The sequence below is a fragment of the Grampus griseus genome, assembly GCF_964374135.1.
Source record: "Grampus griseus genome assembly, chromosome: 10".
Classification (NCBI taxonomy): domain Eukaryota; kingdom Metazoa; phylum Chordata; class Mammalia; order Artiodactyla; family Delphinidae; genus Grampus; species Grampus griseus.
The window spans coordinates 97,344,447-97,370,319 of record NC_139004.1 but is presented as its reverse complement, the minus strand read 5'-3'; the positions used below and the strand labels follow the sequence as shown (position 1 = coordinate 97,370,319).

General features: G+C 47.2%; 1 protein-coding gene across 2 annotated transcripts in view; it reads right to left on the bottom strand.

Annotated features, from left to right (window-relative positions):
- Positions 1 to 25,873, bottom strand: part of IRAK2 (interleukin 1 receptor associated kinase 2) — a 58,088-nt gene that overhangs the window by 8,231 nt on the left and 23,984 nt on the right. For both annotated transcript variants that reach the window (XM_082664557.1, XM_082664558.1), the window contains exons 3-10: positions 23,171 to 23,317; positions 16,566 to 16,657; positions 14,874 to 15,068; positions 14,727 to 14,791; positions 12,812 to 12,926; positions 11,192 to 11,301; positions 8,772 to 8,967; positions 5,340 to 5,402 (exon numbers count right to left, since the gene is read on the bottom strand). In XM_082664557.1, the coding sequence (XP_082520683.1) occupies positions 5,340 to 5,402; positions 8,772 to 8,967; positions 11,192 to 11,301; positions 12,812 to 12,926; positions 14,727 to 14,791; positions 14,874 to 15,068; positions 16,566 to 16,657; positions 23,171 to 23,317 (983 nt within the window). The remainder of the gene's footprint in view (positions 1 to 5,339; positions 5,403 to 8,771; positions 8,968 to 11,191; positions 11,302 to 12,811; positions 12,927 to 14,726; positions 14,792 to 14,873; positions 15,069 to 16,565; positions 16,658 to 23,170; positions 23,318 to 25,873) is intronic.

Here is a 25,873-nt window from a genome sequence, read left to right as displayed (position 1 = left end):
ACAAAATAGTCCCCACTCTGCCTCAGTTTCCCAATTGAGAAAATGGGCTTTCTAAGGATCCGAAAAATACCTAGACACCTGACACCATCAATAACTCAGTACCTGTAGACTGAAAACCTAAAACTGGCAAGGGGTTCATTTTTAAATGCCCTTTTGCACGATTCTTTCATGTGAGCTCTGTCTTTTTAAATGTTTATCTTTTTAAAAAGTGTAATGGTGGGACACCCCTGGTGGCACAGTGGTTAAGAACCCGCCTGCCAATGCAGGGGACACGGGTTCGAGCCCTGGTCCGGGAAGATCCCACATGTCGCGGAGCAACTAAGCCCGTGCGCCACAACTACTGAGCCTGCACTCTAGAGCCCGTGAGCCATAGCTACTGAGCCCGCGTGCCACAACTACTGAAGCCCACGCGTCTAGAGCCCGCACTCTGCAACAAGAGAAGCCACCGCAATGAGAAGCCCGGGCACCGCAACTAAGAGGAGCCGCTGCTCGCTGCAACTAGAGAAAACCCACATGCAGCAATGAAGACCCAACGCAGCCAAAAATAAATAAATAAAATTTATTTTTTAAAAAAGTGTAATGGTATTTAAAGTTGACAAATCTGTAAATAAGAATAGAAGCGTATTATTTACGGAGATGGAGGTTACCACCACCTGAAACAAATGAGAAACTGTGCATAGTGATTGCCCTGAAAGAACGGTGTAGGAAGATGCTCCCCACTTGACTACCGCCCATGAAATCCTGGATCTCACTCAGTAACCGCCATCACAAGATGCCATCCTCCATCAAGAACACTCGGAGGCAGAGTGATGGGGAACTTAGTAATGGAGGGACTCAGCAACTCCACCTGAACCCTGATGAATCTTAGTACTGAAAGGAGGGCAGTCTGCCGCACTCCTCAGGCTGTGATGCAAAAGGAAGTACACAGAACCACCTAGACTATGATTCTAATCAAGTCTCAAGGGCTGACAACCAGGGCACAGGAAACAGGGGGAACAGAGAAACAAGTTAAGGATACAACAAGATGCAATCAGAAAAATCCAGCACGTGAGTCCCCCACAGAAGCGACCCACTTTATGCAAAAATGCAATGCCAGGCAGAAAGAAGGGGGGAGGGGCGCAGTGAGAGAACCAAAGTCTTCAGAAACATGTCACCTTGCTTGCATCTAGTTTCAAATGAACCAACTTTAAAAAGTAATTTTTGAGACAATTTGGGACATGTAAATATGAAATGGGTATTAAATGATAATAAGTAATTAAGAAAACTAAATTCTATGGGTGAAATAACAATATCTGGGATTTGCTTGAAAATACACAGACAAAAATGGTTTGGGGGTTGCAAAAGAAATAAGAAAAGCATGATGTTGATAACTGATGGGATGGATGAATGGAGATTCCTTATATTCTTTTCTTGACTTTTGTGTATGTTTGAAATTGTCCATAATAAAAAGGACTTTTTTTTTTTTTTTTTTCGGTACGCGGGCCTCTCACTGTTTTGGCCTCTCCCGTTGCGGAGCACAGGCTCCGGACGCACAGGCTCCGGACGCACAGGCTCAGCAGCCATGGCTCACGGGCCCAGCCGCTCCGCGGCATGTGGGATCTTCCCGGACCGGGGCATGAACCCGCGTCCCCTGCATCGGCAGGCAGACTCTCAACCACTGCGCCACCAGGGAAGCCCCATAAAAAGGACTTTTTAAGGAAGTGGGCGTCCCTGAGGGCAGGCCAGGGAAAGAGGCCTGGAGTAGTTGCTAGGTGCTGCTACGTTTTCTAAGCCAAGTATGCAGATTACTTGAATTAAACATTTTAATTAAAAAGAAATTAGTCAAAATCAACAGTATTATTAAAAACATTTTTTTGTTGTTGTTAAATACTAAAATAGAAGCAGTTGAAGTTTTAGGGCAAAAGTTAACCCCTCCCCTTATTTCAACTCTCCAAAGGCAACCCCTGCTAATAGGCTGGATTATATTTTTCTAGAGTTTCTGCTATAAAAGTCCACAGTTATAATCACTTTAGTTATATACAATAATAATGGCAAGCAATCTCCTAAGAGCTATTAAAATAAGCGTAGTAGTAATAATAGCTACCACACAGAGGGCTTACTATGTTCTAGTCACTGTTATAGGCACTTCACATAGTATTTAATCTTCACTAAACTCTATCAGGTAGGTACTATATTAGCCCCAGATAAATAAGAAAATATAAGATGCAATTTGTAAATTCATTCATCTATTTAGTACCAAAGACGGGATCACACTATATATACTGTTTTGAACTGGCTTTTTTCTCACTTGCAGATATCTCCCTGTCAGAACATATACATCTCTCTTGTTTTGCTTTTTCTAAAATAAGAATGTCTATGTCAGCTTTATTCAGAATTGCCAAAACCGGGAAACAACCCAGATGTCTAGCAACTGGTCAATGGATAAACAAATGGTCGGACATCCATACAACGGAGTATTCCCCAGCAGTACGAGGAATCAACCACTGATACATACAACATGGATGAATCTCAAAGGCAGCACGCTAAGTGGAAGGAGCCCGAAACGCACAGGCACACGCTCTATGATTCCACTTACATGACGCTCCAGAAGAGATGGAACGACACAGACAGAAACTAGATCAGGAGTTGCCAGGGCCTGGAAGGGGGGAAAGGGGATTGACTATAAAGGGACGTGAGGGAATTTTCTGTAATGAAATAAATATTCCATATCTTGATTGTGGTGGTGGTCTCCCGACCATCTACATTTGGTCAAAACTCATACCATTTTTGTGTACCTCAAAAGTGTGAATTACACCTTGACAGAAATAAGTGCATACGTCCACACTGAGATCCCCACACAAAGGTACCAGCAGCTTTATATGTACTGGTCAAACGCTGGAAACACCCTACACGTCGTCAACAGGTGAATGGACAAATGGGGGCACATCCACACACCAGAGCATCATTTGGCATCTAAAGAAATGAACTCCAACACACAAACAGAGCATGGGTGCATCTCACAAAAACTATGCTGAGTGGGAAAGGCCAGACAACAAAAGGGCACACACACTCTCTACGGTTTCCTTTACAGGAAACTCCAGAAAAGAGAAACTTTGGTACAGTTGTACAGTGACAGAAAGCAGACCAATGGCTGTGGGGGACGGCAGGGTGGGGAGGGGTGAGAGGAGGGTGACAACTGAGAAGAGGTAACTTCTGGGGTAGTGGGCATGCTCATTATCTTGATTTGGTGACGATTTCACAGATAAACACAAATGTCAACATTTATCATATTATACACTTTATCCTCATTATAAGTATTTACAAACATACTCATAAAGCTTTTTTTATAAATAACTTCATGGTGTTCCATGGTGTGTATGATCATATCGTCATTTTTTTAACCGCCTCCCAATTGATAGATATTTCACTTGTTAGCAATGCTTCACTACCATAACTAGTGCTACAACGAACATCCTCGTCCCTCTGTCTTTCTTACTTGTATGCGTTTCCCTAGCGTACAAGTGAAATTGCTGCATCAGAGGGTACACACATTTTAAATTTTGATGGAAGCCACCCAATGACCTCCAGAAACACTGCAGCCATGAACACTCCCGAGTGTGGAGGAGAGGCCGGCTCCTCCCACCCTGGACCCACTTGGCCACAGCTTTCATCTCTGACTTGAATTTTAATTTTTTGCACAATGAATTATAAGTACCACAACAAGGGATGATGGGAGACCCTATTTGGGTCCAGAAGAAGAGAAAAAAACTAGATTAAAAAAAAATTATTTCCTCCATGTTTTTAGAAACGATTTACCAAAAAAGCCTTCTGGGAAGTTTCACCTAAGTGTCTTCAAAGGCTCCTTCCCCTGTGACATTCAATCCCTGGGTGAATGTGCTGGGTAATACGTCTGAGGAAAACTGTCGGAATATGAGAAATTGTCCCAAACTGCCCCGAACCACATCTGAGCTGACCAAACCGATCTCTCTGCAGTACCGGGGGCCTAGTGGCCAAAAGGGGCAGAGCTCTGGGAATTCAGCAAAGAGACAGGTCGTGACTGTCCGCGTATAGGGGAGGTCTTCAGCTTCCCACCCCAGGGTGAAGGGGATGCTTTTGGAGCCTAGTCACAAAAAAGCCAGCTGCTCCAACGGCCTCCACATCAAGTCAGAAAAGTGCTCCCCTCTCAAATTAGTGAAGAGGATTAGGGCTTGCACAGGGGTCAGAGCTCTGCAGAAGACATGGGTTCAAATCCCAGCTCCGCCATCTCGCTGGGGGTCATAAGATACATCTCTTCACCTTGGCCTTAGTTTTCTCATATGTAAAATGGGGACGGTAATAATAACGATGATGAATCCGTATGATTGGACTGTCATGAGAATTAAACAGTCAGGAGAGCGCTGGGGTTAAGAACTCAGCATCTGGGCTTCCCTGGCGGCGCAGTGGTTGAGAGTCCGCCTGCCGATGCAGAGGACGCGGGTTCGTGCCCCGGTCCGGGAGGATCCCACATGCCGCGGAGCGGCTGGGCCCGTGAGCCGTGGCCACTGGGCCTGCGCATCCGGAGCCTGTGCTCCGCAACGGGAGAGGCCACAGCAGTGAGAGGCCTGCGTACCACAAAAAAAAAAAAAAAAAAAAGAACTCAGGATCTGCAGTCCAGCAGATGTGACTCAGAATCTCGACTCTGATACTTAGTAAAGCTGAGATCTCAAACAAACCTCAGAGCCTGCTCACCTCATCTGTAGGTGAACATAATGACTTTATCAATCTCATGGGGATTCAGATGACCTAGAAAGGTAATATATGTAAAGTGCCAAACACAGAGTTGGGTGTGTTGTTATATTTTTGAAATGACACTATACACACGCACACGTATATTTGAATGACAGTTCTTACGAACCTACAAAATGGAAATTATTGTTTTTATTATCGAAACCTAAAAGGGCTGCAATTAACTTTCACCAATTTAAAGACAAACCCTAGGACTTCCCTGGAGGTCCAGCGGTTAAGACTCTGGGCTTCTGCTGTAGGGGGCATGGGTTCAATCCCTGGTTGGGGAACTAAGATCCCACATGCTGCATGACGTGGCCAAAAAATTTAAAAAATAAAGACAAACGCTATATGATTGCCTGACATGCAGAGAGAAGACATGGATTTCCGCTAAACATTCTAAACTTTCTTATCATGAAAAAGTAATTGTTCCCTGGATGGTGCAGGGGGAAGGTTACAGCTACTTTGCACAAGTACAAATCAAACCCTGGACTGAGGCCTCGTTAGCATCTGTAAAATGGGTGCAGTGGAGGTCCCTGCCCTCCCCACCCCTTGACCCCTCATAGCTGTGAGAAAGAAGTGACTGGTTCCCTTACCAAGTAAACCGGGCTCCGGTTGTCGTCCATCGCGGGGATGCCAGTGAGGACCTCAGCTAACACCTGTGAGAACACGGAGTTAGCACGGTTCACACACACATGCACAAGTTCACCCAGGAGCTTCTGGCCAAGAAAGAAGTTCCTTCTCAGGAACAAATTCTGAGCTCCAGGCCTGGCTCTGGCATCTGCCAGCACAGACACTTGCCCAAAATCTGGAACGTGGGATTATCACTAAACACCTCTTCCAGCTAAACACACCACCCAGCTACTAGGAGAAGGTTTAAGTTAATTGATAGCAAGGTAGGGAGGATGAAAACCAAATGTGTGTGTATTACCATCAGATAGATAGACAAGATACACACACACACACACCTCTCTCTATATATATACACATATATACAGCTATCTGTATACACACATACATATACATACACACACTATATATACTAAAGATATTTTCATTTAAAACCCATCAGGAACGGTAAGCAGGCACTGCTATGTTAATCTCAAGAAAAGGAGGAATCCATGTGCAGACACCTATTCTAGACAGAAAATCTCGGCAGGATCTATAGCACGTTTCATCCACAGGCCTTTATTTACATTATTTGTTCATTAATACATCCATTTAAGAAAGGAGCACAGCCCTGAGCCAGTGTAAGCCACCACAAAATTGACAAACTGTGATTTGTATCTTAATAAATGGGAAACCTGCTTTGAACAGAAATTCAGCAGAGATAACAGCACACTGGCTAAGGGGTCCCTAGTCAGACAGACCTGGGTTCAAATTCTGACTCTGTTCCTTACATGCTTTGGTGATCTTTGGGCAAGAAACTAAAATCTGGGGACTTTCCGGGCGGTCCAGTGGTTTAGACTCAGCGCTTCCACTGCAGGGGGGTGCGGGTTCAATCCCTGGTCAGGGAACTTAGATCCCACACGCCGCATCTGAGCCTGTATCCTTATGTGGTACGTGGTGATCTAGTGGTTGTAAATATGAGGCAGTGGGTACTCCATCTTAGTGTCAAATCTCCCTCCCACAAATTCTCTCAAAGTCAGAATAAGGTCACATCACTGCCAAGAACTCCTCCACCCAGAAAGGGCCTGCAGGGTTACTAACAGACTGGCACTGGCCAGGAGGGGGCAGCAGAGGGCACCCCTGCAGCTGGCGGAGGAGCCCATGGAAAAGGGACTCCGGCTGGGGTCCTGCCAAGGCAGGAGGGAAGAATAAGAGGAAATAAATAGACAGACATTTCCTCTGCCTCTTCCACATGGCAGGCCCTGTGCCAGGCCTTTTACAGAGGTTACTTAGCGCTCATCAAAAAGAACACTGACCTACTACGGTATAGCACGGAGAACTATATTCAATATTCTGAGATAAACCACAATGGAAAAGAATATAAAAAAGAATGTATATATGTGTATAACTGAGTCACTTGTGCTGTACAGCAGAAATGACCATAACGCTGTAAATCAACTATACGTCAATAAAAAAATAAATTAAGGAAAAAAACACACAGAGAAATGCAGTGTTCCCCACAACAAGAACCAAAGTTCAAAATCGTACCATCCATCAGTGGCAGGGCTGAGAAAAAGACTGAAGGGAGCCAGTAGGCACTCACTGAATGAATGAATGAGTGAATAGGAAAGTCAATTGTTGCATCAGGAGCTGAGTTAAAAAGTCAAGAGTAAACAGAAATCAAGAGTGAGGGTGTGAAGGTAGGAAGGATAACGGTAACCACAATAATAATAATCATGTTGACCTATGCAACATACTCTGCTAACCAGTTTATATATGTTATCTTATTAATCTCCATATGTATGAATACCCCCATTTTCCAGAGGACAAAACTGAGGCCCAGAGTTATAGGTGACACCCTAGGTCACACAGCTGAAAGTAACTGAGCTGGGACTCAATCCCATGCTCTTAAGCTCTACCTTATAAGTGCCTGGCAGCCTTGGGCTTCAGTTCCACTGGTTCTTAAAGGAGCAGGAGCTTGGGCTGGCCCTGCTGAGCTTCACTGAGCCCCTCACAGTGGGGCTGATGGGGGCGAGGAGGGGGAGGCGGGAGGGAATTGGGGGACAAGTAAACCAGAAGGGCCGATGGGCTGGGAGACAGAGGGAAGCAGAATCTGGTATGTGGAGGCTGGGCTGAGGGCAGAAAGTGGCTCAGAGGAAGGGCATTAGTGGGAGAGGTAGATGGACGGACTGTGGTCAAAGAGAGGAAGTATAGAGTTTAAGGCTGGAGAGGAAGAGAGAAGGCACGGTCCAAGGTGCAGCTGTTGGCTTCTGGCAGAGGTCAGCCAGCGACTGTCACTTTTCTCAGCCAGCATTTCCCAGACCGGGATCCACAGGTGTCTGATGCTTAGAGACACTAAGAAAACAAGGTTCCATGGTCAAGGGAATTTGGGAAACATTTTGGGAAGAGGTTGCCATGGAGACCCTTTCAGAAAACAGCTTAGGAGTGAGCAGTGCCAGCAAGTTAGGGTCACTGAAGACCCTCAACAAGTTTATAAGCCAGTCCTGACGGGGGGTGGAGATTGGAAGCCCACCTCCATACCATTGCTGGGTGGTGGTGAATTCACAATTACCAGATTAAAGGCTATTTACCATATGAAAGGCTCTTGTTAATTTTGTGGTAACTTTTTTTTTTTCCTGCTTAACCTTGCTCAACCCAGCATTTCCCAAACCTACTCAAACACATCAAACCCCTTTAAACACATCAAACCTATTGAGATCTCAGGGAATTGGTATTCTTTGGAGACAGCTACACTCAGACCATGAACTCCTGGGGGAGGGATTGTGTTTTAGTTACATTTACATTCCAAGTGCCTGACACACAGTACTGAAGGACAGCAGTGGTGACAAGGACAGAGGTTGGATGGGTAGATAGATACTGAATGGATGGGTGGCTGTTGCCGATGAATGGCTGGATAACAACTGGACTGATGGACGGATGGACAGATGGACAAAACAGATGGATGAACAAACAAGAACAAACAGACAACTGGATAGATAATTAGATGGCTGGCTAGATGCGAATCAGGGAAGTCAGGAGGTACCTTTAGCCTATTGGAATCTGGACACTCATGGGGCGGGGGCCTTTACTTCAAGGGTTGGCAAACTTTTTCTGTAACAGGCTAGATCGTAAATATTTTAGGTTTTGTGAGCCACAAACAATCTCTGTCACATCTTCCTTTATTATGATTGTTGTTGTTGCTGTTATTATTCAATCTTTTATAAATGTAAAAACTAGTCTTAATTATAGGCCATAGAAAATAGGCCATTGGACTGGTTCTGACCTGTGTGCCATAGTTTGCCAACCCCTGCTGTACTTGGTGGAACATTTCTAAGAGCCTCTATTATGTGCTTACAAAGGAGCCATGGGAAGGACAAATGTGTACAGGCCCAGATCTGAGCAGAGAAGGAAGCTCTTACTATTCCACAGCCGAATATGTCCACTCGCTTTGTCAGCTGCCCCACCCTGATGAAATCTTCTGGAAGATATGCAGTGGAGGCCTGGAAAAGGCGGGTCTTCACCGTGGTGTATTTTGACTTTTTGTTGACAGGACACCAGTGAGCCATCGAATGAGCCAGCTTGGGGGTGAAGTTTTGGTCCAGCAAGACATTGGAGCTGTGGGAAAGAAGGCAGAGAGAACCCTCTTGTTTTGAGGTAGACAAGAAGAGGTTGCCATGGAAACCCTTTCGGAAAACAGCTTAGGAGTGAGCAGTGCCAGCAAGTTAGGGTCACTGAAGACCCTCAACAAGTTTATAAGCCAGTCCTGACGGCGGGTGGGGATTGGGAGCCCACCTCCACCAGCAAATGGGGATGGAGCTAAGATTAGTCCTGCTGTCCCAGAAATGGCATTTGGTGGCCAGACAGGTGCAGCCATCCTGACCCCCACGGATGTCAGCCCAGATCAACCTCAGCCTGCCAAGCCCAGAGGCTGTGCCGCCTCCGTCTCTTCAGAAGCTGCTCCAACCCCCAGCTCTGGCCCAGCTGACTCATGTCTAAATGCCAGCATCCTTTGGGACTGAACCTGCCCAGATCACGGGGAATAAGAAGAGCAATAAAAATATTCTTGGAGGGCTTCCCTGGTGGCGCAGCGGTTGAGAGTCCGCCTGCCGATGCAGGGGACGTGGGTTCGTGCCCCGGTCCGGGAAGATCCCACATGCCGCGGAGCGGCTGGGCCCGTGAGGCATGGCCGCTGAGCCTGCGCGTCCGGAGCCTGTGAGGAGAGGCCCGCGTACAGAGAAAAAAAAAAAAAAAAAAAATCTTGGACCGTGGGAATGAACACTCTCAGAAAGTACTCCAGAGGAAAAATTTAAAATTTTTAAAAACTAAGCTTCAAGTATAGAAATATTCAAACTAACCCAAATGGTTTTTAAAAAGTAGACACAGAGAGCAGTTCTCCTAGGTTCCCTTACCCTGCTGCTCTCCGCTCAAGCTCCCCCTTTCAATAAAGCCTTTGGTTTTGTCATAAAAAGTAGACACCAATTCCAATATCCACTATTAGGAGTTGTTATGTAAATTATGGGCAAATACCTTCAATGGAAGACTAAGAAGTCATGAAAAATGATGACAGGCAATGTGGGGAAATGTTTACCATGTTTAACTCATGGGGAAAAAGAGAATATGAATTGGTAAACGGGTAACGGTGCTATCTTAGGGCTGAGATGTCTGTGTGGGCAGGGGTGGGAAAAAACCCAGAAAAGTGGCGGCCAGCTGGTGAGTGAGGGCAGCAGGGCCAGGATGACCACCTGCCCTTTCATTTCCTTTCTTGCTATTACAATTGTTTGTGCAATCAAATAAAAATCGGGGGGAGAAAAGAGGAAAGGGCTTCCACTTGCCAAATGGGGAGAGAACGCTGAGGAAGTATGAATTCTATGGTTTCGAGTTCAGTTTTGCCAGATCTTCTGGTATCTTCTGGAATCCCTCTCCGTGCTTCCAGTCTTGGGAGCACGTTACTGATATGCTGGGGTACACACCTAACTTGCATCACAGTATCTGTGACAACAGATGCACAAGCAAGAACGGGTCTCCAGGACTTTCCTGGTGGCGCAGTGGTTAAGAATCCGCCTGCCAATGCAGGGGACACGGGTTCGAGCCCTGGTCTGGGAAGATTCCACATGCCGCGGAGCAACTAAGCCCGTGAGCCACAACTACCGAGCCTGTGCTCTAGAGCCCGCAAGCGACAACTACTGAGCCCACGAGCCACAACTGCTGAGCCTGCATGCCACAACTACTGAGCCCCTGTGCCACACTACTGAAGCCCTCGCTCCTAGAGCCCGTGCTCCGCAACAAGAGAAGCCACCACCACGAGAAGCCCGCGCACCACAACGAAGAGTAGCCCCCGCTCACCGCAACTAGAGAAAGCCCGCGTGCAGCAACGAAGACCCAACGCAGCCAAAAGTTAATTAATTAATTTAAAAAAAAAAAAAGAACGGGTCTCCGCAAAGAGCCTGAGCAAGGAGCTCCAAAGCCCAGGGAGCCTGGCAGACATGGCCCACAGCTTAAGGACCTGATCCAGACCAGCTGCTGGAGGGGAAGTGAAATACAGCAGGGGAGTGGAGGGCTTGTTGGGGAAATACCAACAAGCTTTTGGGGGAAATACTTTTGTTAGGGAAAGACAAACGTGGAGACAGGCAGTTCATGCTGACAGCAATCAGGGACAGAGTACAACCCAGAAACACTGATGTTCGAGGGTATAACAAAGAAAGAAGAGCCCCAAGAGAGGAAAGGAAGGGAGAGAAAGTGAAAGAGAAGAGAGACAGAGGGAGAGGAATGGGACCCAGGAGTGTGCGACACCTCATCCCTGTAGCCCAGCCCTGGGCGGGGCCCAGCCCACCTCTCTCACCTCTTGACGTTGCCATGGATGATCTCCAGGCCATGCAGATGCTCCACGGCATGAAGCAGCCCTGAGCAGATGACGACACGCTGGGGCCAGGGGAGCGGGTCCGAGCCACCCTAAGAGAAAGAAAAGGAGGAGAAAACAGTCACACATATGCCTTTGTAAAGTCCCAGTGGCAGGGTCCTGGGCTCCTGTCTCTCCTCCAGCCCTCATGTCCTCTGCAACAGGGCTCGGCCAGCATGGTTTACTGGCAGGGTACCGGTTTTGACATCAGACACATCTAGGTATAAATCCCAGCTCAGACATGCACTAGCTGTGTGACTTTGGAAAAGACACTCAACGTCTCTGAGCCTCTGCTTCATCAGATATAAAATAGAAATGTTAATCCCTATGCTTTAGGGTTGTTGTAAGGATTCAAAGGTGTGAATGGTATGCCCCTAGCATAGTGCCTGTTACACAGTGGGTGCTCAAAAAGCAGAAGTTATTTTTATCATGACTATCATGTGGCAGCTCTGGAATTCTTCTCTAGGAGGGGCTGGTTGGGAGAGGAGCTAGGGAGCTTGTGTTGGCACACCAAGCACATGGGCTGATTTTGTAAGTATTTGGGGAGATCTCACAAGAGCTGATGGGGATTATCGGTGGTCTAAAGCCCCCTACCTGCCACTGAATGTCCAAGCAAAATCACCTCTTATGTTTTAGGTCGTCTCTTAGGTCCCACAGCCTCTAAGAACTGGCCTTGCTAATGGATTTCTTCTAAAAAACTCTGGAATCTGGAGCCACACAAACCCAGTTTAAACTCTAGCCCTGATACGTGTCAGCTGTGTTCCTTTGGGTAAGTCACTTTGCCTCTCTGTGCCAGAGACGCCTCTTTTTGAAAATGGGGGAAACCTCCAGGGCTGTGGCAAGGTCCGAAGCAGATGTGTAAAGCCATTACCAAGGTGTCTGGCACACAGTGAGAGTTCAGCAAAGCTACCAATCATTATTACACCATGAATAACTGCTTCGTCTGGTCCCTGACAAGGGAAGCAATAATTCTGTTGCAGAATGACTTTTTACCCTCTGTTTGAGGATTTTATGGGAAGGAGGCTTGTCTTAAAAATGGTAATTTTAATAGATACAGCACTCACATAGTATGACCTGCAAAAGGTCAAAAGGGTGTGGAGTAAAGTTTCTCTTCCAACCTATGCTCCATCTACATAGTTCTCCCCAGAGGCAGTCAAGGCACCAGTTTCTTGTATCTTTTCTGAAATATTCCATAAATTCACGAGCAAATAGGAATTAACTAGAATAGCATTTTTTAATAAAAATTTGCCTCCAATTTCCATACTCAGTTAATTCTTCTTGTCCTATTGCATTGGCTAGCACCTTCAGAACAATGTTGAATAATATAGCACTATGGGGTACCTTTGTCTTGCTCTTGACTTAAATGCCTCTTGTCAAAAAACATTTTAAATAGGTTTTTACCTGAAGATGTTTAGCCAGATCTTATCTATCTTGGCCCACCTCCTCTTCTCGAAGGGTCTCTCGAAGGCCCCTTTCCCCTCTGGACTCCTAAAAGTCCTTAACCCTGATTCTCCAACTGGGTACTGCCTAATCCTGTTCTTTGACCATGACCGAGCCCCTTACCTGACCCTGGAGTCTGTCCTGTAAAGAACCATTTGCCATGTACGGGTAGATCAAGCTGTAAAACTGTTCTCCAGTGCAGAGGCCCAGCAGAGGTAAGACATTGGGGTGGCAGCATCTGAAATCAGACATCAGTACAGGGATGAGGACTCAGACGGAAAGAATAATCAAAGACTGCTCCATTTCCTACCTCCTAAACCTCTTCTGCCCTCTCCACCCCCTGAGGCCACCAGTAATCTCCCAGGTACTAAATGCTCTAAACCCTGAGCAGGGTAGAGATGACAACCGCATGCCCTCAAGGAGCTTAAAATCAAGTAACTCAAAGTACATGACACCCTAACCACCCGTCTTCCAGAAGCAGAGGCTTAGAGGTTAAGGAACTTGCCCAAGGTCACAACTAGCAAACACTGAAGCCAGGACCAGACAGCAGGTCTGTTTGACTCCCAGGATTCGGGTTCTTCCCCGAAATCCTCTTCTGGTGGGTTCCGAGTCACTGTTCCCTCTTGACCCTCTTCCCACCTCTCTGACTGCTCTTTCTTGGCCTTTTCCACTAAGACCCTCCTCCTTTGCCTTCCCCTGAAACTTGAATCTCCCTGGCTGGGCTCATCATCTTGTTTTATAACCTTCTCCACCAGGAATCTCTCACCTCTATGAGGAACACCCCCAAATCTCTCATCTCCAGGCACATCCCACACACCAGAACTGACTGTCAAATTGCATCCCAATGTTCCAGGTGAACAACCTAGACTCAACAAGTTCCAAACCTGCTTCTCTGCCCACAGTTATTTTCTCAACCAAGGGCACCACCATCCATCCAGTTTCCTAGAAACCTCCTCACCTCCCCCATCTAATTAGTCACTGTTCACTGTCATACATAGCTTTCAATACACCCCCTTCATTCTCCCCTCCTCTGCCTTGGGTCCGATCCCAATGAACCCTCCCCAGCACTGTTGCAACGGCCTCCTGCCTGATCCCTTGGCCCCCCTCCACTCCCCCCAGGCCATCCTACTGCACAATTTTCACACTCAGCAGAGTTATTTACACTTCACTCTCCCCACTGGACTCCCCACTGGCTGTGTATTCTTCATGTCTGCACTCCCTAGAACAAAGAAAGGCCCTGACTGACGACTCACATTTGCAAATCAATGAATGAAGGAGTGACTACCGACTCCAGGAAGGCACTATGCCAAGGTGGAAAGGGAATCAGGTTTCCCGTTTCCATTAAATGTGTCTGTGTGTGGATAAGTGTGTGTGTATATATGTGTGCATGCGCACGCGTGCGTGTGTGTGTAGTCATGCATATGTATGAAGAGAGAAAGGATTAAAGAAAATATATCAAAATCTGAATACCGTAGTAGTTACTTATAGGTGCTATGGAAAATCGGTGATTTCTATTTTCCTCTTTATAATTTTCTTTATTTCTTAAAATACTCCACAATCATCACACACTGCCCAAGGCTACACACTGGCAGAGGAACTCAGACAGTGACTTGCCAGGTTGAATGACAGCTGGTGTCCAGCACACTGCAGGGGTCCAGTATGTGCGTGTTCAATCCATCAGGCAATGACGGCAGAGCCAAGATAAGTGTCCAGGTATCCAAATGTCCTCCCCCTCTCTTTCCCAGTCCCCCCCACCAAGCTCTGTGACGGGGAGGCTCACTTTACTTCAACCAACCACATTCCAGCTCTGCCACTTACTAGCTGTGCGATCTTGGACAAGACACTTAATGTCTCTGTGCCTCAAGTTGCCCATGTGTAAAATAATGTGAAAACAGTAGCCATGTTACAGGGGTCTTGTGAGGATTAAATGAGCTTACATAAAGAGAATGCTTAAAACGTGCCTGCCACATAGGAAGCACTATATACAGGTTAGCAGTCATCACTATCAAACAAAGTATTTTCCAAAGGGGAGGCTTACCTACGACAAATTTGTACCTCTACCTGGAAGAATTTTTCAATTGATCCTGGACCTGAACAGGGCACCTGTGGGAAAAGACACTGAAACATGAAAATCTAGCCTCACCATGTAGTCTCCACCCCTTACTGGAAACCAATAAGTGCCCACCTCTCTGAGCTTCTTGAAGATGAATGGAGTGCCGAGCCTTTGCCCTCTGTAGATGTCAGCAAAGGTCCCCTCACTGATTTTGTGGTTTGGGTTGAAGTTATCAGTTGCCTGGACCACGTCCACCTCGCTCCAGAAAAGGCTGTCATCAGCCAGGCTCAAAAGTGTCTCCTGCTTAGGAATGGAGGTGCTGAAATCCTGGGAATTCAGAGAGAAGAGACTGAGATTAATATGGAATTAATATGGAAAATACTATTTTCCCTACTACCTCAGGGACTCTCAGAACAGCAGAGCTGAGGGGTGAAGGGGATCATCTCATCCAGTGAGGAGGGATGGCAAAAAGGACAGATCCCAGCTCTGCTTCTAACTTGCTCCGTGACCTTGGACAAGTTGCTTAACCTCTCTGAGTCTTCATTTCCTCATCAGCAAAGATAAAGATAACCATAATACCCTGGAGGGTAATTTTGAAGATTAACTAAAATGTGAGTATTCCCGGCCCATGGTGGAGGTTTCCTTTTTTTTTTTTTTTTTTTCCCCAGTTTACAAAGGTGAGCACCAAGGGGGTCAAAGAACTGAAGTGAGTTTACACGGCGGGTCGATGGCTGGGCTTGTGTCCCCGGTCCTGCACACGGTATACATGCCGGGAAGCAGGACACAGGTTCACATAACCTGTACAGGTAAGCCTAAGAAAAGCAGCTCTGCATCAATCCCTTTTCTTCGTAAAAATAGGTGTACATAAACTTCCATTTTTTTAAGTTATATGTGCTCTTATAAACAGTTTTAGATAATTAGAGGGGAGCTAATTATACATGATCTCATTATCCACTTAACTGCTATTAAAGTTTAGTGTAATTCTTGTCAGTTAGATACACGAGAATTTATTTTTAAAAATTGGGACCATGCCGCACCCACCGGTTTGATTTCCAGTGTTTTCTCTAAACGTTATACCATGATCATTCTTCCAATTACTAAATCATCTTTGAAAATGATTAATTATTAAAAAATAAATAAGCCTGCTTAAGTGACAGTTCCTTTTATGCAAGAGCTCCACTAACCAGACCCATGTAGCACTGGCTTCCCTGCCAGGCACTCTGCCCAGGACACCTTTAGGGGCCCACGAAAACATCTTAACGTAATTTCTTTCGAAGTCTGATGAACAAAAATGAACTTTTCAAGTTGAAGAAAATGTTTTAATTTTTAATCCAACTTGGATTATGTTCATCTTTATACCGTTGCAGACATAAAGTGTAATTTTAAGTAATATTTTTAAATGAAAGAAAGGGCCTAGAAAGGCAAAAATGCTTAAGATTCACAGAAGTCACTTGTGACCCTGGACCCAAATCATTAAAAATTCAGGATAACTCCAATATATTTTGTGTTGAAAAAAGGTTGAAGGAGAGGCATTTTGACTACTGCAACCAAGATATTTTGGGAGGAGGAAGATGCCAATTATCAGCTCTCATTTAAATACAAGTAACGGAAAAGCTCATTAAAAACTACAGTGCACCCTCTCCCCGCCCCTGATTTACTGAGGGCCAGCACTGAGAGTCTTAGAAGCTCAGAGCAATTCAATGGGCCTCGTTTCTCCCCTTCATCCTGACCCCTAACCCCCAAACTGTTCCCAAGGAATAAACACGTTGCATTTCTGAGAGAGGGTCACAGCTGGGAGCTACTGCTGGGGGGCAGAGGCTTTACCTTTGAATCGGATGAGGCTGGTAGGTCGGTGTTTACGGAAGGAGAGGCATCTTCAGCAGGGCCCCAGGGGCTAGCTCTGGCTGGAGCAGGCCCTGGAAAGGAGGGACAGTGGGTCAGGCCACAGCCACTGGAGGAAGGAGGGACGGGTCCCTGCCTGGTCCCCAGACCCAGTCAGTCTCTCATTCACTCCACAAACATTTTACTGTCAGTGATGACAGCTGCCATTTCCTGACACCACAGGCGCCAGCCTACCCGCTGCTTGAGCGTTACCCCGTGGAAGCCTTATGACAGCCCTGTGGGTTGGTCCTATACTAAGTCCCCGTGTGACAGGTGGAGAAAGGGAAGCACTGGAGGTGGCCACTTGCCCAGGGCCACGCTGACAGTAAGTGGCAGAGTCGGCCTTCAAATGGAGATCCTTGGGCCTTCTAACCCCTACACGGTCCCACCTCCCACAAAAGCAGCAGAGAAGGACACAGGTGCGTTAGCTACAGAGCCTGCCCTCCAGAAACCTCCACGGCAGCAGGAATGGCAATAACCAGCCTCCCAGGGCAGAGGCAGGAGAAGCCTGCCTTAGTGGGTTGGGAGATCAAGGAGGCCTTCACAGAGGAAGGAACACTTGACCTGAGCTTCAAAAAGCGGAAAACATTTGCAACAAGTAGTTATGACGTAGGGAGGGCACCGAGGCCGTGGAACCGGCCCACGAGGAGGTGTGGCAGCAGGAAAGCCCAGGCGAGCGGTAAACATTCCGGGCACGCTTAGTTAGCAAACACTGACAGCATTCCCAATGCTTCCCTAAGCTAACTCATTTCACGCTCATAATAGCCCCAGGAGAGAGATGCCAGTATCATCTACTCTTTACAGGTGGTGAAACTGAGGCACGGAGGGGGGACCCAACCTTTCCAAGGGCACCCAGTCAGTGGCTCCAGAGTCTGTGCTCTTAATCCCTTAGTGAACGTAGAAGATTCACAAGAGAGGTGCGGCTTGAAGAGTAGTTCAGGGTCAGGGAAAGGTCAGGTTAAAGAGGCTGACATGTCCTCACCAGGCACCACGTGAAGATTAACCTGAAGGCTGATGGGGCAGTCTGGGGTCTGCAGGTCAGAGCAGGTGCAGGTCGGGAACAAGACAGGCCACGTAGCTGACCCACATGAAAGTGCCTTGACCAGCAGCCTGAAGCTTCAGATGTCACCGTTGGAAACACCCAAGTGGCCCTACTGCAGGGCTGGCCTCTGAGTAACAGGGAGCCGGCCCTTCCAAGGGAAACTGACTTTGACCCAAGGGTTGCTGGCCAAATCCACCTGTTTCAAGTATTTCTGGCTTACCTCACCAAGAAAGGCGTGATTAATGTGGACCTTTGACCATAGACAACATTAACTCAGAATACTGAAAACAGCACCATGGTGAAGCTAGAATCAGCCTTCCAAAACTACTAACCAAGGCAGCTGAGAAAACAAAACTCACCTGACAGAAAGCCTGAGGCTCTTTCGTCCTCTCAGAGGAGGGGCCCCCCTAAGCCTCTCTCCCTGCATTGTCTGCTGCTTCTAGAGTCTTTTGTTTGTTTGTTTGTTTTCTTTTTTTCACATTTTCCAGCATTGGCGATATTTGAAAGGACTACACTTGAGAAGGTACTGTGCTGGTACACCCACACTGCACCAGCAACCCCCAGAATGGGGTACTAACAACAAACACCCCTCCCCAAAATACACAGGTACGAACACACATTCACACACACCCTCTTTGTCTCTCAGTGCACTACAACTTAAACTGACCTTTGGACTTCCTCGGTGGCGCAGTGGTTAAGAATCCGCCTGTCAATGCAGGGGGACACGGGTTCGATCCCTGATGGGTTCGATCCCTGATCCGGGAAGATCCCATATACCACGTAGCAACTAAACCCGTGCGCCACAACTACTGAGCCCACATGCCGCAACTACTGAAGCCCGCGTGCTTAGAGCCCAGAGCTCCACAACAAGAGAAGCCACCGCAACGAGAAGCCCGTGCACCGCAACGAAGAGTAGCCCCCGCTGGCGCAATTAGAGAAAAGCCCGCGCACAGCAACAAAGACCCAACACAGCCAAAAACATTTTTTAAATATATAAACTGAGCTTCAGGGTAAGAGCTATAGCTCAGACACGGGAATTAAACCTTTGGCAAAAAAAGGAAAAAATAAAACCAGAATAAATGGATAAAGAAGATGTGGCATATTTATACAACAGAATATTACTCAGCCATAAAAAAAAAATTGACTTAATGCCATTTGCAGCAACATGAATGGACCTAGAGATTATCATACTAAGTGAAGTAAGCCAGGCAGACAAATAGCATATATCACTTACATGTAGAATCTAAAAAAAGTGATACAAATGAACTTACATACAAAACAGCAATAGACCCACAGACATACAAAACAAACTTACGGTTACCAAAGGGGAAAGGGTGAGGGAGAGATAAATTAGGAGTTTGGGATTAACAGATACACCCTACTATATATAAAATAGATAACCAACAAGGATCTACTGTAGAGCCCAGGGAACTATACCCAATATTTTGTAATAACCTGTAGGGAAAAGAATCTGAAAAAGAATATATATATATATATAACTGAATCACTTTGCTGTATACCTAAAACCAACACAACATTGTAAATCAACTATACTTCAATTAAAAAAATAAAAAGGTAAAATAAAAAACAAAATAACTAAAACCAGCAACGTGCTACAGACCAGCTGGCAGCCCTGTAACTGACCAGAGCCCAGCTGTTCACTTAAATCCATCCGCGCATCCGCATGCACCCAGGCCGTGCTTCCTGAGGCTGCTCCCACCCCGACTCCCCACCCCTGGTGACTGGGTGTGGAGGGGAGACTGCCTTGCAGTAAGGCTCCTGGCCACTGCTGCTCCAGAGGTGGAGACCTCCGCCCTTGCCCTGCCTGCCTTCTCTTGGGCTCAGCTCAATACCCTTGGCCTGAGTCACCCAAACTGTGGTCACAGTCATCCATCTCCTAGGTGTGGGCCGTGTGTCTGTCCTGCTCCACAGTGAGTTACTTGATGTTTTCTTTCAATCCACTCCAGTTCACGTATTACATATTCAGCCTTGAAATCCCTAGTTTTTGTGCATGTGATATATTCTCTGCCTAACACCCGTGTTCCATGTACCACTGGGGACAGACACTCTACACTCTGGGAACTGCTGTTCCAGGCCAACTTGACTTCCCTCCTGCCTCTTTCCTGGAGTTCTGCTCTATCTGCTCTCCCCGCCCCAGGGCTGACCTCAGAGCAGGCTGCACACACGGTCCCTCATCCTCTCCCACTGCCCAGCGAGGCCAAGGTCAGCACTAGCCTCACACAGCCATGATTCTCTGGTCTGACTGATGCCTGGGGTTTGCTCTGGGGGCTGCACCAGGCCTCTCAGTGTGGGGGGATCGCTGAGGTCTGCTCTTGTGACACAGGAGGGCTACTAGGGGTGGTTGAGTCTATTTATCCCTGTGGTTTGCGTAGGGGGAGCGGGGGGAGGGAGTGGAATTGGAACCAATACCGCAAGGCTGAGAAATCAGATAAGAACTAGCCCTTGCTTCCACTCATGGACGGCCTGGGCCAGGGAAGACAGTGGTCTACACAAATGTCATTTCCAAAACACTAAGAGTTAACCCTTCACGGTGCCATTTCCCACAGAAATCTTTCCAGAACGTTTGCTTTCTCAAGCAGAATGCACCAATCTTGTCCTGCTGAGCTGCATCACTGCAGGCAGGAACAAAGAACACGCAATGTTTCTGCATCTCATTCGGGGTTTTCTGGCTCCTGCCCTGTGGCTGACAGTGGGTCGGCCTCTACAGCTTCCCCATCTCTTTCTTGGTAGCAGACAGAACTGAGCTCAAGTCCTGGCTCTGTCATTACTAAAGATTTGACCTTGGGTGGGTTGTGCTTCCTTTCTTTAGCTTTCTCAGATGTAGAAAAAACCCCAAAAAACACAGAAATAGTCCATTCTTTGTAGAGTTCTTGTCCAGATTAAAAGACATGACATAAAGCACAAAGATCACTCTCTGGTATATGTGGGGTACCAAGGCTGGTAAAACTATGTGTAGATTAAATCAATTCTGATGGACAGACGATGGTCTCTCCCATAGGTAAGGCTTTGCAACAGTTACTTCAGCCACTCAGAGCCCTTTTATCTGTTTTTGTTTTTGTTTTTGTTTTTGCGGTACGCTAGCCTCTCACTGCTGTGGTCTCTCCCCGTTGCGGAGCACAGACTCCGGACGCGCAGGCTCAGCGGCCATGGCTCACGGGCCCAGCCGCTCTGCGGCATGTGGGATCTTCCCAGGCCGGGGCACGAAACCGTGTCCCCTGCATCGGCAGGCAGACTCCCAACCACTGTGCCACCAGGGAAGCCCCAGAGCCCTTTTATCTGAAATCTAGCTTTGAGAATCTGTTTAAGGAGGTGCTTAGAACATGTCCATGGCTCATCTGCTCGTGTACTTTCCTTCTCCATGTCTCTCCCCACTACAGAGGTTAGGATGTGGGCTCTGGAACAATTCACCTGAGCTGAATCCCAGTCCCGCCGCTTGCTCAGCCATGGAGCTCTGGCAGGCTATGTCTCCTTCCCCAGCTATCAAGAGCCCCCTCCCTGGGTGGTCAGGCTGATTCAGTGACAGGCGGCACCATTCCTCCCTGTGTGTGCCCTCCTCCCCAGCCACCTCTGCCTCCACGTTCTCCACTCCTACGAGATACTCAGCTGGAACTCTGGGCCCAATGGAACCTTGGGTTTTCCCAAGAAAAGACTGGCTTTGGGTTATCTGATGAAATTAATGATGATGCCCTTATTTTTAGTTTGGGCAAAGATAGCCAGTCAACTTCCTGTCTCTGTCTACAGATTCTATTTATTGTCCTGACCTGTCTGGGCACATGTCCTCCCAAGTGCCATTCAAGAAAGCGGAGGGTGCAAAGTCTGGCAGAGACATAATGATGCTTGTTTTCACGGCAGCCTAAATAAGGAACCTCTGAAGAAGCTGCTATACCAGTAACCTCCTCCAGCTCCACCAGCACTCCCCTAGAATTTCCCTATTTTATTATTATCTTTCCCGTTGGCCATCGATTAGTATCATATTAGCTTTAGGACCATTTCCCCTTATCTTTAATTGCCGATCAAAGTTCTGCTCTTTTTTTTTTTTTTTTTCCAAAACTCTTTAGCTACAGGAAATAATTTAGACTCCTTGGTCTAGGATTAACTTTCCAGACTCAACGTACCTGGGGTGCCTGGAATGTTCCTAATATCAGCTAACGTTTAATGAGCACCTACGTGGTGGCAACACCAAGGTGTATGATTCCTAACCACACACGATGATGTAGGCGGTTAGGAATTATTATTCTATTATTATGCGCATTTTATAGATGAAGAATATGAGGTACAGAGAGGCTAAGTCATTCTCCTGCTGGAAAGGGCAGAGCTGGAATTCAAATATGGGTCCACCCGATGCAAAAGCCCGTGCACGCACCTCTCAGCCGACGCTGACCCTGGCTTTGGGAGCCACGTCAACGGATTTGGGAGGTTTCATGGATTTGGGGTCTCCAGCTTTCCACTCATGAGGCTGCAGGAGAGCAGAAGGCGGGCGGGGCTCCGGGGGAGAGGTGGGGAGGACGGCATCAGGAGCGGGTACCCCTCGGGAAGTTACCCGCTGGCTGAGTCCTTCCATCATTTGGCAAACTGTCCCCCAGCCCTTCCCTGGGCACAAGGGGATGGAGACAAAGCTGAAGTGGGCTGAGAGGCTGTGGCGTAGGGGTGTGTGCAGCGGTTGAGGATATAAGCGTTCAAATCACATGGCTCAGGTGCCTGTGCTGGGGCCTTGCGGAACCACAGGTAAAATACCTGGGCTCCGGAGCATATGACCTCGGCAGGCTGCTTAACCTCTCTGTGCTTCATTTTCCTCATCTGTCAAATGGGGAGAAAAACAATACCAAACTCATACGGTTAGTTGAGGGTTAAACAGCTCAACTTCTTGAAGGGCTTAGAACGGTGTCTGACACATAGAAAGCCCCCAGTTACTGAGTTTGTTTTTTTCTTTTTACAAAAATGGGAAACTTCCCTGGCGGTCCAGTGGTTAAGACTCCGCGCTTCCAATGCAGGGGTCACGGGTTCAACCCCTGGTTGGGGAACTAAGATTCCCACCAGCTGTGCAGCACAGCCCCCAAAAAAAAAATTAATAATAACAATTAAAATACACCTCGCTGGGAATTCCCTTGTGGTCCAGTGGTTAGGAATCCACGTTTCCACAGCAGGGGTCACGGGTTCAATCCCTGGTCGGGTAACTAAGATCCCACATGCCGTGCAGAGCAACCAAAAAAAAAAAAGAGGTAATAGACGGTATATATCCTTTTGTCGTCTGACATTTTAACTTTTTAAACTCAGTATATCGTGAGCATATTTGCATGTATGTATACAGACCTACATCATTGCCAGCAGCATTTTATTGTCACCACCATCTGTGGTTAATTTTGCCATCCACATTTGTTGTTTCCAATTTTTTGCTATTATATGCTGAACTAAATGTCTTTATAGATAAAACATTTCCTTAAATAAATCTTCTTTAAATTAAAAAATTAAGTTAAATTAAAATTACCCGGGCCTGGAAAGGTGGCTGGCCTCATGGGCTGCTCCGTTTCTTGTTCATCATCAGCGTTTCTTACAGAAGCTGCCAAAGGCTTTCCTGGCTTCACCGTATCCAAGAAGTCTGGGATGGAAGACTTGATTTCAGGAACTGATTTCCCTGAAATGAGGTGGGAAGAAAGAAAGCTATTATCATTCAATGAAGGGGGCTAGCCATCAACAGGCTGGGTCCAGAAATCAGAGACCTTGATCAGAGTCTTGCCTCAGCCTCAAGTTCATGATGTGCCCCCCGAGAGTTGTTTTTCCCTCTGGGCCTCGGCCTCCCCATGTGTAAGGTGTAGCTCTTGGACCCGACAATGGTCCAGCTGAGATACTCTGTCAGACACACCTACTTCCAGTCCTACCTGCTGTGTGACCTTAGACAAGTCACTTTCCTTCTCTGAGCTTGTTTCCTCACCTATGAAACAGAGAGATGATCATCATGATAACATGATAACATCTGCTTGCCTCCCTCACAGGGCTGTTGGGAGCGGGGAATGAGAGTGCAGACATGCAAGGCCTCTGCAGACCACACGGTTCCCTGAACACGTGGGGAAGTCAAAGATCTCCACCCGGCTGAGTCCCTAAGTCGAGCCCCTAAATATAAAAGTACTGGCAGTCCTCCAGCTTCCCCTTCCAAGAGCAGTGGAGACATGTGCATCCTTCCCTGTTTTAGTGACAGGAAGCCTGAAAATAGCAGCCACGTCAACTGCCAGCCGACACTGCACAATGCACGGCCAGGCCCAGCTCTGCGCGCAAGCAATCCTCCCCAGGTCCCTTGCTGCAGCCTGGTGGAGATGAGGACCCTGAGGCCTGAGCAGCTTAAGTGGCTTGTCTGAGATCACACAGCCTGGTCAGGCAGGACCGGCTCAAAGAGCCTGGGTGGAGGTCACCTGTTTTTCCAGAGTAATCACTTCTTTGCATTGCATTGGGAAACCCCAAAGGTGCCAGAGGGTGTGTCTCCACCAGCTTCCACAGAGCCTGCTACGAGTGAACCTGCTTCCTCTCCCTTCCCCCCACCACTGCCATTCTCTCTCCAGGATGGTCCCGGCCTCCAGCTCCAGTGGCCTCCAGAGCCCTCCCCAGGCTGCATCTTACTAAAATACAGACCTGGCCTCACCACCTCCCTGCTTAAAGCCTTTACGACTCCCCACTGGCAGGATAAGGCACACACTCTTCACGTGAGCCCTCCTATCTCCCCACTGCCTCCCAGACCAAATCCAAATTCTACAGCCCTGCATTCAAGGCCCTTCACCCTCTGGTGGTCAGAGGTGGACCCATGTTTGAGAACCGAAAACACAGAGGGCACTGAAGCCCAGGGAGGGCCAGCCCACTCGCTCACTCTCACGTGGGCACCAGGTGGGGCTGAGACAAAACACACGCTTCCAGCCTTTTGAGTCTCCAGGAGCATTTATTCCAACAGGTAAACAGTGTCTCTCTCTCAACAAAACCGATCGTCACCACGGGACCAAGCACGGGACCAAGCTTCTCAAATCCGAGCTGTGGGACTAGAACAATATCAGCAACGCCTCAGCGAACGGCACTCCAGTGTGTACGGCACGACGCAGATTTATTTGGTTTTCCTGACGACCTCTGATGGTTAACAGAATTCTCTGCATTTTATTAGCATATTGAGGCTCAGACGGGTAAAATGGTTTGTCCCGAGTCAAACAGCTGATGGGATTCAAACCTGGGGCTGGTTTCCCTGTCATCCGGTCCGGCAGAACCACTCACATGGCCACTGTCCTCAGCATCCCTACTCCCCTCTGCAGGGGGGCCCCGACTGAGGAACAGCAGGACAAAGGGTACGAGCAAGTGAGGAAAGGCCAGAAGGCCGAATGGGGGATAGTGGGTGACTTTTTCCATGTTTCCTTTACTGACATACTGTTCTTTTAAATGGAACCATCTTCTAAAAGAAGTAGAAGAGCTTAGCGGTTCAGAGTCCAGGCTCTGACCTGACACCAGCTCCCTCAGCTCCCAGCTGTGTTTGCTTTGGATAACTTCCATGAGACTAAGGGAGCTAGCACATGTTAACCAATGAGCTCAAAAGATGGGCACTTCATGGGTGGTGCTGTGATCATATTTTTAAAATACCGGGTCACCTCTTAAGCAGCCCAGAGTGGGTGTAAGGACCGTAGTTCGGGAGTCTTTCCGTTTTCATTTAACACAACTCCGCATCATGTACACTTTTTTGTTGTTTTACTGTATTTGTTTTTTTTCATTGCGGTAAAATACATTTAACGTGAAATGTATCATCTTAATCATTTTAAAGTCTACAGTTCAGTGGCATTGCGCGCATTCACGCCGCTGTCCAGCCACCACCGCCATCCATCTCCAGAACTTTTTCATCTTCCCAAACTGAAACTCTGCCCTCATTAAACACCAACTCCCCCTCCCCGCTCCTCCAGCCCCTGGCAACCACCATTCTACTTCTGTCTCTTTAAATGAATTTATTCTTTTAAATATTTTGACTTGTGTGAGGTTTTTTTTTTTTCACTTTAATAGTAACTAAAAAGATGTATGTGGATATCCATGATATGGAGAGGGAGAGGTGTTAATATATTTTTTAATTGAGACATAATTGGCATAGAACATTATATTAGTTTCAGGTATATATCATAATGATTTGATATTTGTATGTACTGTGAAATGATCACCACAGTAAGTCTAGTTAACA